The 16821-nt window shown below is 48.8% G+C and overlaps 1 protein-coding gene across 18 annotated transcripts in view; it reads right to left on the reverse strand.

Annotated features, from left to right (window-relative positions):
• The window catches only part of Cacna1c (calcium voltage-gated channel subunit alpha1 C), a 568982-nt gene that overhangs the window by 33773 nt on the left and 518388 nt on the right, over nt 1-16821 (reverse strand). For 10 of the 18 annotated variants that reach the window (XM_029535125.1, XM_029535124.1, XM_029535115.1 and 7 more), the window contains 4 exons: nt 12817-12900; nt 12086-12169; nt 4698-4730; nt 1746-1874 (listed from right to left, as the gene is read on the reverse strand). In XM_029535125.1, the coding sequence (XP_029390985.1) occupies nt 1746-1874; nt 4698-4730; nt 12086-12169; nt 12817-12900 (330 nt within the window). The remainder of the gene's footprint in view (nt 1-1745; nt 1875-4697; nt 4731-12085; nt 12170-12816; nt 12901-16821) is intronic. The other 8 variants (XM_029535130.1, XM_029535128.1, XM_029535129.1 and 5 more) reach the window with 4 other exon arrangements.

Here is a 16821-nt window from a genome sequence, read left to right on the forward strand (position 1 = left end):
GAAGTCAATTTGTCTAGTATGTACGTATGTACGTATGTATGTATGTATGTATGTATGTATGTATTACATATGCACACACATACGTATCTATCATCCATCCATCTATCCACCCATCTTCTGCGGATGGAGCTGAGGGCCTCTACCACTGAGCCCTGGTCCTAGTCCACAGGGTTTTTTCTTTTTCTTTCTTTTTCTTTTTGGTTTTAAAAGCAGGTTTCAGAGTAATGGAGGCAGCCCCATACTGTTTATTGAGAACAACCAAGGAGCAGCCCTCCTCAGACTACAGTTAGATATTTGCACAAAGAAGGGGGGGTGGTGATGGAAGTTACACAACAGGATGACCGGAGTCACTAGGGAAAAGTGGAGAGGAGGCAGCTTACATCCCATCTCTATCCAATTACGTCTCCAGAAGTGAGCAGTCAGCACTATTGCCATGAAAACATCTAATGAGGAGAAATGCATCTTGTTTCCCCACTCTAGCTCTGGCGCTCGGATGCATTACTTAACATCTCTGGACCTGCTTCCTGATCTCAATATGAGAAATGGTAACGCCAGCTCGGCAGGGGGTGTGGCATTTAAATGGCTTGAGGCTTGTAAAATACAACACAACAGCCTACGCAGGATTTAGCTCAGCTTATTTTAGTCACTCAGTACACCCCTTAAACAGAGCCATGGCCATGGTGCTGTGTGGTTTGTGGGATCCTGGGAACCTGGCCTTCTGGATTAGGACTTATGCTGCCCATATACCACTAGATGGCACTGAGAGATCACAAAATTTTTTAGTGTAAGGTGGGTTCCCTGATCAAGTCCCATTCTTCAAGGTCACCCCAGCCATTTCCCATTATAAAGAAATGTTGGGGTGTCTCAGGGGCCTCTCTCAGGATCAGTCTACTATCTTGATTCCATTAGGGCCAAGGATTCAAATCCTTAGAAACTCCCTTCACCTTGACCTGCGAAGGGTCTTGGGTAGGGAGCCCCAGGCTCTCATTAGGGGTCAAGGGACAGCAGGGTAGGCCATGACTAAAAGAACAGTGGCTCTTTGTGCAGCTGGGCTGGACCTCGAGATCATCCATCAGAGTGCTGTGGATGGCACTGACCACAGAGCTAAGAGTTTGAAGGGCAGCAAGCAGGGCAGGCAAGGAACCACAACACACCCACAGTCTTCTGGGTGCAATCACACCCTTGAGCCCATCTGAAGGGGGCAGGCTCCATGTCCTAGCTAAACTTGTGCTGTCCAGGGCAGGGGACACAAAGTCCTAGGTTCAGGGTCTGCGGCAGTCTAAGAGTGGATGTGTGTGGGAGAAGCTGGCTTTCATGGTATCCAGGAAGGACAGTTGGTAATTTCTACAGTCCTTTCCCAAGACTCCAAGTACCCTAACAACTTCGCTTCTCACGAGCTTTCCACTTACAGAGCACTCCTCAGAACTGGCCTCACAATTCTCCTTTTCCAATAAGTTCTGTGGAATATGCTGAGCCCTGGATTTTGGAATCTCTGGTTTACTCTCATCCCCTCTCTCTTCTAAACAAGGAAATCCAGGTGCTACCACACACTCACATAGCCATTTAGAGCAGAGGGAGAGCCAGCCCTGGGTCCTGTAGACTGGGCTGAAGCTGTTTCTTTCCTGGTCTGCCCCTGTTGGGGAGTTTTAGGGAGAGTGACATTGGAATGCTGGGCCACTCTATGTCCTGGGAGCAGCAGAGGTTGTCTCACTCCAAGCTTTGCGAGGGGAAGGGCGCATGGTTACCTGGAAGGACTTGATGAAGGTCCACAGCAGGGTTCGGATGCCTTCCCCGCGGCTCAGCAGCTTCACCAGGCGCATGACCCGGAAGAGGCGGAAGAAGGTGATGGAGATGCGGGAGTTCTCCTCTGCACTCTAGAACCCGTTGGCAATAGGGGGGGTGCAGTTAACACAGCAAGAAGGTGGGGCAGGAAGGGATCCTCTGAGAAACAGCCATTGGTTGAGAGGAGGCAGGCCAGGGTGGGGCCAGCTGCACTAGACTCTTTCTTTAGGCCCCCAACTCTCTGTTTGTGAGGTGGGAGGCCAACAACTTTCTATCTACGTCAGCAACCCATCCTTAAGGTCTATGCTACGTCACAGCCCTGAGTCCATGACTTTGTTTTTCCTATCCTCCTCTTTCCCATAATTCCAAGTTCTTCACGTATTATAAGCTTTGGAATCTGAGCCCAGAGAGCTATTGCCCGGAGGCTCCTGTCCTCCTATGTTGGGAGAAAGCAACCCAGAAGTTCTTCTCAGTTCTGCCTTTCGGGTGGAACTTGGCTTTGTCAGGAGGCTAGATGGTGGTGACATCCCACACAGCTGTGTGACATTGCCTCTGAGCATGCCCTGGCCACTCAAGCCTCACTTCTCTCAGTTTCCACGTTTTATTTCTCAGGGTCCTGGCTCAAGTGGCTGCTGGTGGTAGTGGGCTTCTGTATTGTAAGAGGAGGGCCACAGTCCCTGACCTCATTACAGTCTCAATGACCTCATTGCTGCCCTCTCGTAGCCTCAGAGGCTGTGACCTTCCCTAGAGGTCCATAGTCTGGAGGCCTGGGGATGTCCCCAGGACAAGGCAGGAAAGGGATCTGTGCACTGAGTCCCAGGAAAGGCAGAGCCTGATACGTGACTACTGTGGAGTGTCACGCAGTGTATCTGCTGTGTGGTCATGGATAGAGAAAAAGAGATGGAGGCAGCAATGAGGCAGGGGGAGCTGAGGAGGGGTTAGAATTTCTGGGCTGCTTGAAGTCTAGGGCCAAAGGTTCATGACTGGTATCTTAGTCTGAAGGAGCTTGACACGGGTACAGACATAAGCCTGGCCAGGTCTCTGGAGGCACAAGTGTCATTGCTCCCACGCCTGAGAACAAGAACTGATTACACCCTAGCTGCCACCTGCTCATGTGAGCAACTGACTGTGTTCCAAAGCCCTGCGAGCTGGTTGGAGCCCTTGTGCCTTCCCTGAAGCTAGTGCAGCCTACCCAGCCCTGCTGGGAGCAGCACCAGGAGAGAAAGGACCCTAGGAATTCCTGTTATGGCTCCCATCCCAGACACCCCTTGAAGGAGGGGGGGTCTTAAGAATTTTGCTCTCCTGTCCTGTCCCGTCTCGTTAGCTTGTCCTCTTGCTATGCTTGACAGTGTTTCTAGATCAGGCCTCCCTCACAGCACTGTGCCTATCCACCCGCTGGAATATTCCTTAGTGCTAAAGCCTGAGGCTCCACAAGCCCTTTAAGTTCTTCCATGGCCTTCTGGTCCATCCCTGAGGTCTATCCAGAGGGGTATATGTAATGAACTTTAGGAACATGCAAGGGGCAACAGGTTGGAGTGGCGACATGGCCAACCTCCATGTTAATTATCCCCGCCCCCAGAGGAGGCAGGGTAGTTTGGGACAGATTTGCCAAATCAGCAGCGCCACACCTCATACTGGATGGGCACTGAAGAAACCAAGCCATAGGGTCCTGGCTTTCAGACAAGGGTCAGAACATTTCTTATACTTTAAAAACTGGGATCACCCCAATTGCCATTAAGACTCTAGCCCTGACAGGCGGTGGACAGAGTCACAGGTGTCCACAGTGTGCTGGCCCTCCCTAGGAAGCCTCTGGCTCCCATAACCATTGCATCTGTTGGGCTCCTCTAAGTTCTATTTTCTGTCCTTAGAAGGAGGCTTGCTCCTCAGAGTAGCATGCAGGGAGCGCAGAGCTTTTACTATCTGTCAGTTCTGCCATGTTTAAGAAAGGAAAAAAAAAACCCCACCCAAACCCACTCACCAGAAAACAAAAAACAGCTGTGGGTGCAAACCCCTTGTAAAGCTGGTGCCACTGGAACACCTACACCTGATGAGTTAGAAAACCAACCCCCCCCCCCCAAATTTCCTAGGCAGCTTTTTGGCTGGGGTGGGCCGCTATGGGGACCACCACTGCATCTCTCAGTCTAGCTGTCAGGGGTCTGGGGAATCATCAGCTTTGTTTGAAAGCTGTGATGGAGCTCTTAGGGGAAGCCATTCCAAGGAGACTTCAAGGTCATGGAGTGAGGCACAGCTATCACTCAGTCAACAAAAATGGACATTCCTCAGTCAGGGCTGTTTTGGATGGTTTGTTTCTCTGCTTCCCATATGTTACAGAAAAAAAAATGACTCTAGTGCACATGTAATGACCTCAAGGAACTTAGAAAGATGTAAGACTAAGGCTCAGGGTGACAGTAGAGACTCTAGAGGACCAACCCTTGTGTCACAGCAAATCCCAGTGTATGTCTCTCACAGCCTTCCACACAAAGCTTGGGGTAAGCTGGTCATTATAGAACTAATCAGAACTGCCTTTCCTGCTAGCTGGACCCCACTCCTGCTTCTGTCTTCTCCCTGGAGCCCTAGTCACAGTTCTCAAAAGCACCCCTCACCAATTCCTGCATTAGACGGAACCATCCTTGGGATGTTTAACAGGAAATAGCATGGGTCCAGTTCTCTCCCAGTGGGTCACGGTGACTCACCACCCAGAGGAAGCTTGGGAAAGTAGAGGAACACCACTGTACACACACCCTTGCACAGCTCACGTGAGCACAGGCAGTTAGGGCACACAACGGACATGGTGGCCACATGCAATGGGAGCTGGGCTGGGTTCCCAGGGCTCTGGAAATCGGGGTGGATAAGACGTGGGTGGCTAGAGGGGAAGCCACAGAAGCTGGAAATGTGGTCTGGAGGGTTGTTCTTACCATAGAGGGAGAGCATTGGGTATGTTCAGCTGGCTTTAAAGAAAGGCAGACAGAGATAAGCTGTAATGAGTCTCCAACGAAGAGCCTGGTATTCTAGGTCTTGGCTAACAGAGGAACAACACAGTGGTAGGACAGGGCATAAGGAAACAGGTGAAAGAAATATACAAGCGTGGGCCTGGCAGGGGGAGGAACTCCAATGAGAACATGGGCTGGGTGTCATTGGGCCACATGGCCAACAAGGACCCGCAAGATTCTCCTGCTCTATTCAGTGACCACCTCTGGTTGTGCGTGAAACAATCCAGTCACAATACAGAGGAGGAAGTGAGGTCCTCCGGCTTTGTGTAGGGAGCTCAATTTCTGTTTATTTACTTTTTGTTCTCAGGTAACCTGTTTCAGGCTAACATTCTAGGACTCCCATTTTCTACACTTTAGCCCGCTCTATGAAGTCCTGGCTGGAGGACATACCCTGGCCTATGTGTGCCCACCATTGTCCACACACAACTAAGCAAGGGGGCTTTACAGCGACAGCTCCCCGGGTTAGAGAAGGCTGAATTCCAATTGTGTCTAAGAGAAGATCTAAGGAGGTGGTCCTCCATCCTCTCCAGAAGGAACTTTTCCCAAAAGATCAGGCTCAGGCTGGACATGGCCTTGCCTAGACCTCAATTCAGAGATGGAGACCCTTGGCCACTGGCATGGAAGGATGGTGAACTGCTTTTTAGTCTCCAAGGCCTTGTACACAATTTATGACAATGCCAACAGTGCCCAAAGAAGTTGTATTCCTGGGCTAGATGGCTGGGCTCGTTTGGTGGCAATAGTTTACAGGAGCACCTCAAGGCCCCTCCTGTCGCAGTTTCCCTGCTAATCTTCCTGTGGAGATAACCCAGCACTGGGCTCTGGCATACAGCAATTACCCCTGACTGATCTCACTCACTGGTGCTGTAGCCTAAGCCCGTGCCTTCCACTTTCAGATGTTACCCCTGCATTTGTTTATAAGATACACACAAGGAAACACAGAATGGGGTTTTTGAAGGAAAGAACAGGTTCATAGTTAGATACTTTCTTGCAGTCTGAAAATACTTCTTGGTAACATATTTCTCAGTAATTGACTAAAAAAACCCTGTTTTTCCCCATAAAGAGTTGGTCTGGATTGTTTTGGGGATGGTAGAGAGAGCGAGGAAGAAGGGAGCAGAAGGGCTTTCTCTAGGCATGATGGCACACAGCCTATGCCAGTGCTGTTCTGATTGCCAGCCAGCTTGCCAGGCTGCATGTCTGGAGGGAATGGATCAGTAGGATATAGCTATAGGGTGGACAGAGAACACAGAAACAGATGAACAGACATATACACTCTCACACACATACACACACAATACACACTCACACACATACACACAGGGCATTTCTTGTCCAAGCACTCAAGCCCCTATTTCATTGGCATGAGTCAGCTGTCATGATGGTCAAGTCTATGTCTCCGAGTGTATTTTTTGGTCACACCCCCACCCCCTTCCCACCCCTGGCTGATCCAGGGTCTTTGCTCATGGATTTCTAGATAAAGGGCTCTGTGCTTCCGGGGATTCAGCAGTGGAACAGGAGAGCTACACAGAGGCCCTCTGCTCAGTAGACATGCCGGGGTCTGTGGCACAACTGTCCTGGGGGTGTTGCTTTGCTCCTAGGAACACCCTAATGTCCTCCCACCTACCCATCATTTCCAAGGACCTTGGGGTAAGCCTTTAAAGGACTTCTGGGTCCATCTTAAGTAAGATGGAGGCAATTCAGAATATTCACCAGCTCAGCTGGTCCCACTAAACCAGTCTCTATCCATCACAAAGAAATAAAGTAGTTTATTTTTAAGCGCTCAAACTCTGGGGATCCTTCATTCACCATGGTTAGCATCCCTCTGGATGCTTTCTTACTCAGCCTTTTGTTGGCTGAGTTAAGATATCATCTACTTAAGTTATAGTTTACTTCAGAATTCAGGCTTAGGTCTGATTAACTCTCTGGTATTGTATTATTTTAGTGTCATGCCTTAGCTTGATAGCCCTTAGGTCACGTCTTCGCATCAGGACACAAGATTTCAGAGCAGCTTGGGATGAGGGTTCTCTGAGATCTGGGTCTTAGGCTCCCCAGCCCAGGTAATAATAACTTCACAAAGAAAGCTGAGAAAGTCTGGGGTAACATTTTCTTGAGCCTTAAAGCCATATTACACAGAAAGCTTTGCTTGGCTGGAGTAGCATCTCCTTAGCATTCCCCACACACTGTGATTACATGGTCTCAGAAGCACCATTCACAACAGAGTCAGGATGTAATCACTGAGTGAGTTCTGTGTGGGAAGAAGCCTAGGCAGGCCAGATGGTGTCCCCTAGACAACCTCATGTGGTCATCCGGATCTTTAGTACCTTCCTAGCTGCAAGGAAAACGCTTTGGTGTACTATATAGGGGGGACTGGAGCCCTTGACATTGGATGTCCATGCTGCACCACACTAAGGAGTTTAAGCCTATGGTCATGTCTGCCTTGCTTGTTACTTTGTGAGCTCTTCATATCTGTAGGGGTGGATCCATAGAAGGCAGCAAGCTCCACGTCCAGGCTGTTCTTCAATGCAGGCAGGAATTGGAGGCAGGGAAGGAGCCAACAGGCTTCATTATCAGGAAGCCAGTAAGGAGTAATTGGTAACTGGAAGTCATGCCTGTGGGTTTGTGGTGGAAAGATGCTGTGGGGGAAAGGCAGCACCAGAGATGGTGGTGAGGGGGACCTGGAGCTAGCATTATAACCCATCCTTTCCTGAAGCTGACACCAGTCCTCTTGCCAGTTTGGCAGCCCTGTATCCTTCATTTGTTCTCTCTCCTTGTCTCTTACCTCCGTTGATCTGGCCAATGGATGTGATGTGCATTCTATCTCCATGCCTGCTCTCTCTGGAGTCTTGTTCCGGCCTCTAAGGTCCCTACAGAACGCTTTGTGTGAGCATCCCAAGGGTAGCAAGCATCCCTTGGCTGAGCATGAGCACAGGGAGGTTGGTAAGCAGGTCTGTGTAGGTCAGTTGCAGGAAGGCAGCGGATGAGCACCCATGAATGGTAGAAGCCACCAATGCCTGGTTTCAGGGATGCTATGCTGATGCCATCTCAGTGCACGACTGTTGCTCTGTGGGCATGTAAGAGTTGGCTGATGGGAATGGCTTAAATCATAGGCGTGCCATCAGTTAGCTATAAGACTCTGGACAGGTTGCTTGCCTTGCCTGGGCCTAGATTTCATATGTATAAGGGGTCCTTGGTCTTGATTCAATCACATGAGTCATGGAGTTGCTATCTTGAAGACTGACACAGTCAAGGACTAGGTCTCATGTCATCCCTATCCCCTCTTCCTCCTCACCAGCCAAGGTCACAGCAAATGCCATCGATTCTTAGTTTATTTTCATGCTCTGGTCTTTTCTGTGGCCTAACATCTTGCATCTAGCCAGTCTTCCATGTTTCCTCCCCTAAACTTGCCTAGAAGCCCCCGAGGGTTGGTGGTCTTTTCCAGGTACTATCCTAGTGACTGAAGCTCTCCTGGAATGGTCTTTCTTGTTCCTGTTTCTGCACAACCCCCAAATAAGCCACAGGGGAGCCCAGGTGGAGGTGAGCACAGTGTGGACCTGCGAGTCCTAGAAATGTAGCAGGGAACTCTTACCTCATCACACTGGCTCACAATGGCCAGGAGCTGCAAGAGTCTCTCAGGCCTCTCCATCCAACTCCTACCACACTCAAACACACTGAGGCCTAGGGACCTGGATCGACTACCCTAAGACATGGGGTTCCTGGGAGCCTAGGCTGGAAACATAACCATGGCTTCATAAAGCACAGTTAATGGTTCTCCACACTTATAATGTAGGAAATGAAGTCCTCTAGAACTTTCCATCATTCAATATCCTTTCAGAGGCACAACGAAGAAGCTCAGAAAGGCTACTGGTCACACCCTCACACCGATTCCCATTTGGGATATTAGGGAGCGCTCTGGGGGGATGCTACCAGGACTTCCACAAACAACCACGGAACATTTCTAGGAGGGTTTGATTCCTGGTCCAGGACTGGAGAAGTCAGGCCCTACTAATGAGCAGCATCACACTGTGACTCTACCGAGCTCGCACTGGAAGAATGGGACAGATTTAGACAAGATGAAGTGCTAGGGAGAAGGGCAGAGCCCTGGGTTTGAGGCAGAGGGGAGGCTTAGGGGGGTGCTTAGAAACAGCCGGAAGCCCTAGGAGGATCCCATTCTGATTCTTCAGAGTTCAAAACTTAGGATAAAAGGGTATGTAAATCCAAAGTTGCCCTGAATATGAAAGTCCCACTTGTTCATGTCAGGTGCCCCTACCAGGCCTCTTTGGACATTCTTGTCTTTATTCTCTGTTCTTAACTGCATCCTGGCTGGAATGCAAACCCATGAATACTGGGTCCTTTCTGACACAAATATGTACCAACTGGCTAAAGAAGTGTCTACTCATAGAAGGAGACTGTGAGCATACCAAGATGAGTGTGTGCTGACTCCAGAATTGATGAGAAGTACCCAGGGAAAGGTAGATGGATTTAAATGTGCAAAATACTTGGAAGGAAGGGAGGGGGAGGGAGGGAGGGAGGGAGGGAGGGAGGGAGGAAGGAAGGAAGGAAGGAAGGAAGGAAGGAAGGAAGGAAGGAAGGAAGGGTGAGTACAAGATTCAGTGAAAGGATGACAGCCGTGTTCTGGAGGAGCACGAGGGGATGGCTTACAGCTGAAAAGCCATCTTGGGTAGCTTTTGGATAGAACCTGGGTTGAGAATGTGTGCTTGTAATGATAATATGCATGTAGAGAAGTCTGGAAAGGTCTGGAGCAGGGGCTAGGGACACAGGATTTCCTGGATTTTCCCATGGGGTTCTAAGAAAAACCTGGCACTGGGCTTGGAGCAGCTCACCTAAGGGCAGATTAAGGTGAGCTGGGTATTCTTATGTCCTACTGGCTGCTGGCCCAGTGCAGGCTTTTATGGTAATGCTTGTGGCCACAGGCCTGTCAAGGCCCTGGCCCTGTGGCTGTTGATGACCTGGACATGGGCTGCACCTGCTGGTCACCTCCATGAATCAATTAACAGCACCTGGGAAAAAGGTTACCCTTGGCGAGTGTAGGCTCTAAGTTACGGGCACGCCAAGGTGATGGTCTAGTAAGATCAGGGATTTTGAGAGGATGTGATTTACTTAGATGCTGTAGTTTTTACTCCATAGATCTTTACAGTTGACATAAGGCTTTTGAATAGGTGCTCTTATGTGAACATGCATATATACCCATGTCTATATTTTTTATATAGGAACAGTATATTTACCTTCCCTTTTAAAAACTGAAAACAAAAATAGAGATGTCATAACAGGATGAGAGTTATGGGCTTTGCCATCAGTAAAAGAACCCCAGAGGAACTCCTGGGGTGCAAAGGGTCTTCTGCCATCATGGGAAGGAGCCAGTTGCCCTTTCCTATGTTTTCCTACTGTGTATCTTTGCTCTGATTTCTGTACAAATCTGCGGTACTGTCTGCATACATAGGTCAGAGTCCATGGCTTGTCTTTCTTTTTGCTGTTTTCCCTGCAGAACCCTCAGGGCAGCGCAGTGTGTGGCATCTATGCTAAGCACTGGGTCTAGCCTTTAAGTTCTGAGACTTAAATAACAACTGGAATATAACTTAGGGTTCACACAGGCAGCCTGCTAGGTGTCTACTCAGAAAGGAGGCTAACAACAGTTGTGAAAGACTGGTTTTGTTATTATTTATCTGGGAATTTACTGGAAGGAGCCAAGCCCGAGGGTTGTGCATATAGGCATGTGCACACACACATAGCTGCACACTCTGGTGCTCTGTTTGGATAACACATCTTTGTAGGATGTTTTGAGGATGGAAAAATCAACAGGAGGAGAGGCAGTGTCTGGAGATGATCTGGGGTTAGGAAAGGCTTGGGTCCCAACTCCAATGGTTGCCTAGAACTTGTAAAGAACCCTTCAATTTTTTACCCTATAATTCACTTACACACACACACACACACACACACACACACAGTCTCAGAGATAGAGGGCCAGTTGAGACTGGAGCTATAGGATAAGCAAAGGGCAAAGAAAGGACTGTATGAAGAACGTAAAATCGTCCTTCCTCAGCCCCGTGGCTACAGAGGAGAACCAAACCGGTGAGAGAATATGTCTAATCCAAGTCTTGGGAATGGGCCAGGCTGCATGGAGGGGTGGGATGTATGGAGGACAGCGAGGGAGTTCCAAACATCCAAGATCGAATTACAGAATCAGGTGCCTTTTGCTTGCATTCAATGGTTCTATCCATCAAAGGCTTATGCAGACATCAAGTCTCTTACTTATGGAAAAATAATGACAAAAACTAAACAAGACATGTTAAGGAATAACTGCAAGAGGACTTGCTTATAGATAAAGAGAGGATGCTTAAACATGCCAGGTAACAAGAAGACATGTGCAAGAACTGTATAGAAGGAGGCAGCTCTGGGGAGGAGAGACTGTGGGGTCTGCCTGAGGCCCGAGAGCCAGGGGCAGGTTATGAAGGGCAAGGGGAGGGAGAGCAGGAGGGTGCACAGTTCACGCTCTATGGTGAGTTCACATGGGCATGAGGCTCTTACATGGATCCTGCGCCCATGGCAATGGGAAGAGAAAATCCATCCAACTTTCAGTAAATCACCCGTCCACCAGGCTCTTTACTGTTTCCAGAAAAGGGAGGATAAGCAGACCTCAAACATGGCCACTACCACGGGCTAATGGCATTTAGTCAAAGCAGACAGAGTCTGTTCAATGTGCAGATAATCAGCTAGTTCTCGGGAGAGGGAAGGTCATGGCTGACAATGCAGGCACATTCCTAGCCTCAGCTCTGGGTGCTCTGTTTGAGAGCACATCTTTTTAGGATGTTATGAGGATGGACAATCAAGAGGAGGTGAGGCGGTGTCTGGAGATGATCTGGGGTTAGGAAAGGCTTGGGTCCCAACTCCAGTGGTTGCCCAGAATTTATAAAGAACCCTTCATTTTTCTCCCTCCAGAAGTCACATAGCTGCACCCTCCTATACGGTGTGAGTCATGCCAGCCTGAGAGAAAAAGATGCAGCAACCAACATTTAAAAGGAAGTCTTAGTGCGTTCCAAAGATTAACCAAATAACAACAACAACAAAAAAAAAAAAAAAGAAAAAAAAGAAAAGAAAAGAAAAAAGAGAAAGAAATCTCCAAACAAAACAAAACAAAACAAAAAACCCCAATTTGAGCCAATTTAAACGAATTAAAACATGAAATAGAAATAAGGAGGTGGGCACAGGAGGTAAAAATGAGAGACAAAAAATAAAGCAGGGGGAAACGGATGGATGTTAAGCAGGCGGGGCCGGCAGGGTCACAGACGCCATGTACTTACGTGTACCTCGGTGATTGCTATATCAACAATGCTACCCACAACAATCAAGGCGTCAAATGTATTCCATGCATCACAGAAATAGTGCTGCATGGGGCGGGAAAGCCAGGAAAGAGAGAAGGGGACAAACCAACAAAAGAGGAGAAAACAAAAAATACAGGGAGGAGGAAAATGAAAAAACAAAACAAAACAAAAACAAAAGAGGCATGAAAGAAAGGAGAGAAGAGAAAAAAATGAGAGAAGAAAGAGGTTACGCGGTGTATTAAACTCTCTTACCACTCTACAAGCTGGCGGCTCAAACCTGGGCAACCTGGGTTTCGCAGGATGGAGAGGCCTGACAAAAGCTAGGTTAGTTCCGAGGCTGGGTGGGCGACAGCCACCCGGAAGGCAGCCAGGCCTGGCCCAACCAGTGTGCAGCCTGTTCCCTCCGCTCAGCTCTGCGCCCTTGGGCCCTGGTGTAGTCAGGGCAAGTGGGAAAAAAAGGGAGAATAGACTTCTGCCTTTTTCCCCTCACAAGACGACGGCAGGTTCAATAAAAAGCATGACTGGAGGTGGGTAAAATCAGAAATGAAAACAAAAACATAAACAGAGGTAAACAAAGAGAGTGAGAGAGAGAGAGAGAGAGAGAGAGAGAGAGAGAGAGAGAGAGAGAGAAAGAGAGAGAGAGGGAGGAGTGGAGAAGGCAGGAAAGGTGGAAGGACCAGGGTCCCTGGGGAGGGCAGAGCGATACTCACATTAGTTTCACTGAGAATGACATCAATTATGCTCCCAATGACGATGAGGAAGTCAAAAACATTCCAGGGATCACTAAAGTAACCCTACATGAGGGAGGGGCAGGCAGGACGGGGATTAAAAAGGAATATTAGACAGACAAGAACAGAGCAACATTTCCATTAGAATCACTGTCCTGGCACCTGAGTGTAGCTGTTGGGAATTCCAAACACCAGCATCCGGCCAGGAGCCTGGTTGGGTTAGAAGCGGCAGGGAGGCATTCAGTTCAACCTTCCTGCCCTGCCTTTCATGGGTCACATGGTCTACATCCTCTCTACCTCCTCCACAGAGGACCCTTCCACTTCCTCAGGGCAGAAGTAGCCATGGGTCTAGGGAGTGTGAGTCAGACACGGTGGCTGGACTGCACTGGTTATGTGTCATCTCCTATAGTCTAGTATATAGTCTATCATATATCATATATACGACATCGTCTATAGCATATAGCCTATTGTATATCACATATGACCTATACCTTCACTTCTGTTTGCTAGAAGGAACTACCAGGAGGGAGAGAAGTCATCTTGTGGTTCCTAAGTCTGGAATCAAAGCTCAGAGATAACCAAAGGACCGGATCACTGAAGCAGTGCGCACAGTATGCTGGACTCTGTGTAGATGCAATCAGGGTTAGCCTCTTTCCTGCACTGGTCATGTCCATACGCCTCAGGGCAAGTTTGGCTTTTCTGATGGGATAGAAGTGTCTCTGGGTCTAGAAGCCTCTCTAGACAGCACCCTCAGGGGTGTCTTATAAGTACCATCCCAGGATCCTTGATATAAAGACTCAGTAGGATGAAAATGCTGCCAAAGTGTTGGGAGCTATCAAAGGCTCCCTGGGCACAGGCTGGGGGAGGGAGGGATTGGTTGGTGGGTGGGCTGCTGCCTTCTTAGGAAGGCAACAGAGCCTTGGAGAGGAGAGTCAGGCCTGGAGGGAAAGACCAGGGTCCCGACTTTACTACTGTTGCCTGCCTGGGTTTCCTCGACTTTCCCTGCTGGGACTGCTGGGTAAACAGCCTCCTTACAAAGCCCAAGTGGTATTCTCAAGTCTTGATGATTGCCTCTGCGGGAGGTGTGGCAGCTTAAAGGGCTTCATCTCAGAGCACAGAGTCTCGGTCCCCTTGGTGGAATGTAGAGGACCTAGGACCAAGGAGACCTGCCTTCTTTTAACAATGACATTTGACCCCTTTTGTTTTCCAGAGAAAGCTTTCCAAAGGGGGCGCATCTGTGCTTGCTCCGCTGGGCTCTCAGAGAGGGCAAGAGGCTTCAGAAGCAGGAGAGTGCTCATGGAGCCTCTCAGCTGTTTGCTCCCAAAGGCCGCCAGCTCTCTTTTCCCACTTTTTACTCATAAGAGCTAAGCCTATGTTCTTCCATCCTCCTAGCTTTACCCAGCTCCCTAAGATGTCTGGCTTCCCAGCCGTCTCCTTCAGAGTAAAGTACAAGACAGGCCGTCCTAGGGCTATTATTCTTAGAAGAGGAGGTCAGGCCACAGGGAAAGGGGACTCAAAGTTCCCAGGCATTTCTGCCCAAAGAAAACCTATGCTGCCCCAGGAGGTTTGGGGCAGCCTGACTGGGGTTGAGGCTGTCCAGGTTTCAGGTCAGATGAGGGTCAGCCTGAGTCAGAGATTTCTCTCTTCCAGTTACATCACATGCTCTAAGCAGGGAATAACTAGTGCACTCCAGGGTTCTTACATACTACTCAGGGTAGAAAGGAACACTAATCCGGGAGAGGGTGGGTAGGGATGAATCTCCCAAGTGAACCCTGCATATATGTATGCTTTAAAACTGGATCTTGAAAAAAAAAAATCTGGGGACTGTCTGTAAATGTGAGTCATTTGTTTGGGAATAGAGCTACTTTAGAAGGAAAACAGAAGAGAGGTCAAAGAAGAGAAGGGAGAGAAACAGGACCAAAAGGAAAACCATAGGATGTTCAGCATCAACCTAGAAAACGTGGCAAGCAAATGTTATTGGGGTACGGAATAGGAGGAGAGAGGAGGGCAGGAGTTCAAACAATGAAGAGGAGCTGGGATCTTTCCATCCACCAAAGACCTGCAACAAACGGGTAAATTGGCCATGGTCTGCAATACCTCTGAGCGGGGAGAGAGGAGGAAGGCAGAATGGGCTCCATGGTGAAACGCACATATACACAGTTAATCTGCTAGCACCTTCCAGGGGAAGGGGCTGAGACTTAAAGGGACCGGCAACCTCCAGATGTGCATTTCTGTTTTCCCTTTCTCTCAGATTGATTTTTTTTTTTTTTTAATGTGCAGAGAGAAAGAAATGACCCTCAGTCATCATCCTCCCCTGGCCATAGCTGCACATCACTGGACTAGCTAGGCCTGTTGGGATTAATTCCACCTCCTGGTTGCCTGTCCCAGGCTGTGCTGTTGGGGCTTTTTGATAGACTTCTCTGTACTCTAGCAGATCACCTTGTGGAAATCGCTGGGTGTGGAAACCAAGTTCCCTTGCTGCCAAAGGCTCTGGTGGATAATCAGCCCTGGCACTCACATGCACAGCTGGAACGCAGAGGGGTCAGAGCAACTCTGAGGGTGGAGAGTCCCTTTAAGAGGCAGCTTTTCACCCTGACCTATAGATCCACATTCCCATCCCTCTATCCCTTGGCCCATTGGTCCTCTCGGCTGGACCTTGAGGATGGCTTCAGACCCAACTTCAAGATCTCTTCCTTTTGTTGCTTTCTTCTTCTTCCCACTATTTCAAGAATCATTACCTCCTACCTACCCCACACCGTTTCCAAAAACAAAGCCCACATCCACCAGTTTGGTAATAAATATGTTGTCCAAGGGAGACACCTGGCCAAGTCCTTATATGAAGGGTCTGGAAGAATATTTCTTCCACAAGCTCTGGTGTGAAAGAGTTAAGTGTTTTCTTTTGTATGCACATAGATGCATGCATGCACACCCATTACCTCTACCCTTCATTTCCTCCATGAGCATCTGGGGCTTGGGAATAGAACAGAGAGAAAAGTGGGGGACATAGACTCTTGCTTTTATAAAATCAGTTTAACCAGGACCAATTTATACTTGCCACCAATCTTCTCTCGGGTAAGTGGGCTCCCTATAGTTGGAACATCAGGGCTAGAGAGCATTGTGCTGGCTCTTTTAGAAGTGGCAAACCAAACCTCTGTCTTCCCAACTCCTCAGAGCCAGTGAAGAGAGATGCCTGTGTGTGTCTAGCCAGACGTCTTCTCTCGCCATCTGCCACATCCTAAATCCTGAGTGGCCTCCCCTTTCAAATTACCAGGATCTTTGCATGAGATCAGAATATGGGGTCTCCCTTCTGGCCTAGCTAGGGAAAGTTGGGCAAGGCTCCCATTGTCAAAGTTTGATCATTGCTTTCTAGCCTCCTCCCCCCTGGGTGGAGCTTCTGAGCAATGGACAGCTAATTAGCATTTGCTTCAGCAGATCATTATCAGGAAGGAAACATGCCTACAAAAGTTTGACATTTCACATGCACGAGGGTTTTGTATTTTCTTCTCTTTTGGATTGGTTGTACGTCGATTCAATGATGTCATGGGAGCCCTACTCTGTTGACACAGGCAGTGTTCCTAACAGAATGATCTTTGGAGGCAGTTGGCTCCAATCCTATGCTGCCACTTTCTAACTGGGCAGCTGTGTGTGTCAGATTCCTATCGCCATGACAAAGTGCTCGTGGGAAGCAATGAGAGAGGCGGGCTCATGGCTTGAGTGCATGGTGGTGTTTCTGCTGCTTTGGGTCTCTGGTGAGGCAGCTCTCAATGGTAGACTAGATCTGTTTATCTCATGGTGGTCAAGCAAAGGAAACAGGAATGGCCTCTATACTTCAAAGACACTCTGGCAAGGACCTAACTTCCTCCTGTTGTAGGATTTTCCCTGTCCAATCACATTAGGGCAGTGAGAGGCTTGTCATTGGACAGGAGAAGGGAGGCAGAGCAAGGAGTTGACACACACATACACACACACACACACACACACACACAC

Source organism: Mus pahari, chromosome 2 (genome assembly GCF_900095145.1).
Source record: "Mus pahari chromosome 2, PAHARI_EIJ_v1.1, whole genome shotgun sequence".
NCBI classification, from domain to species: Eukaryota; Metazoa; Chordata; class Mammalia; order Rodentia; family Muridae; genus Mus; species Mus pahari.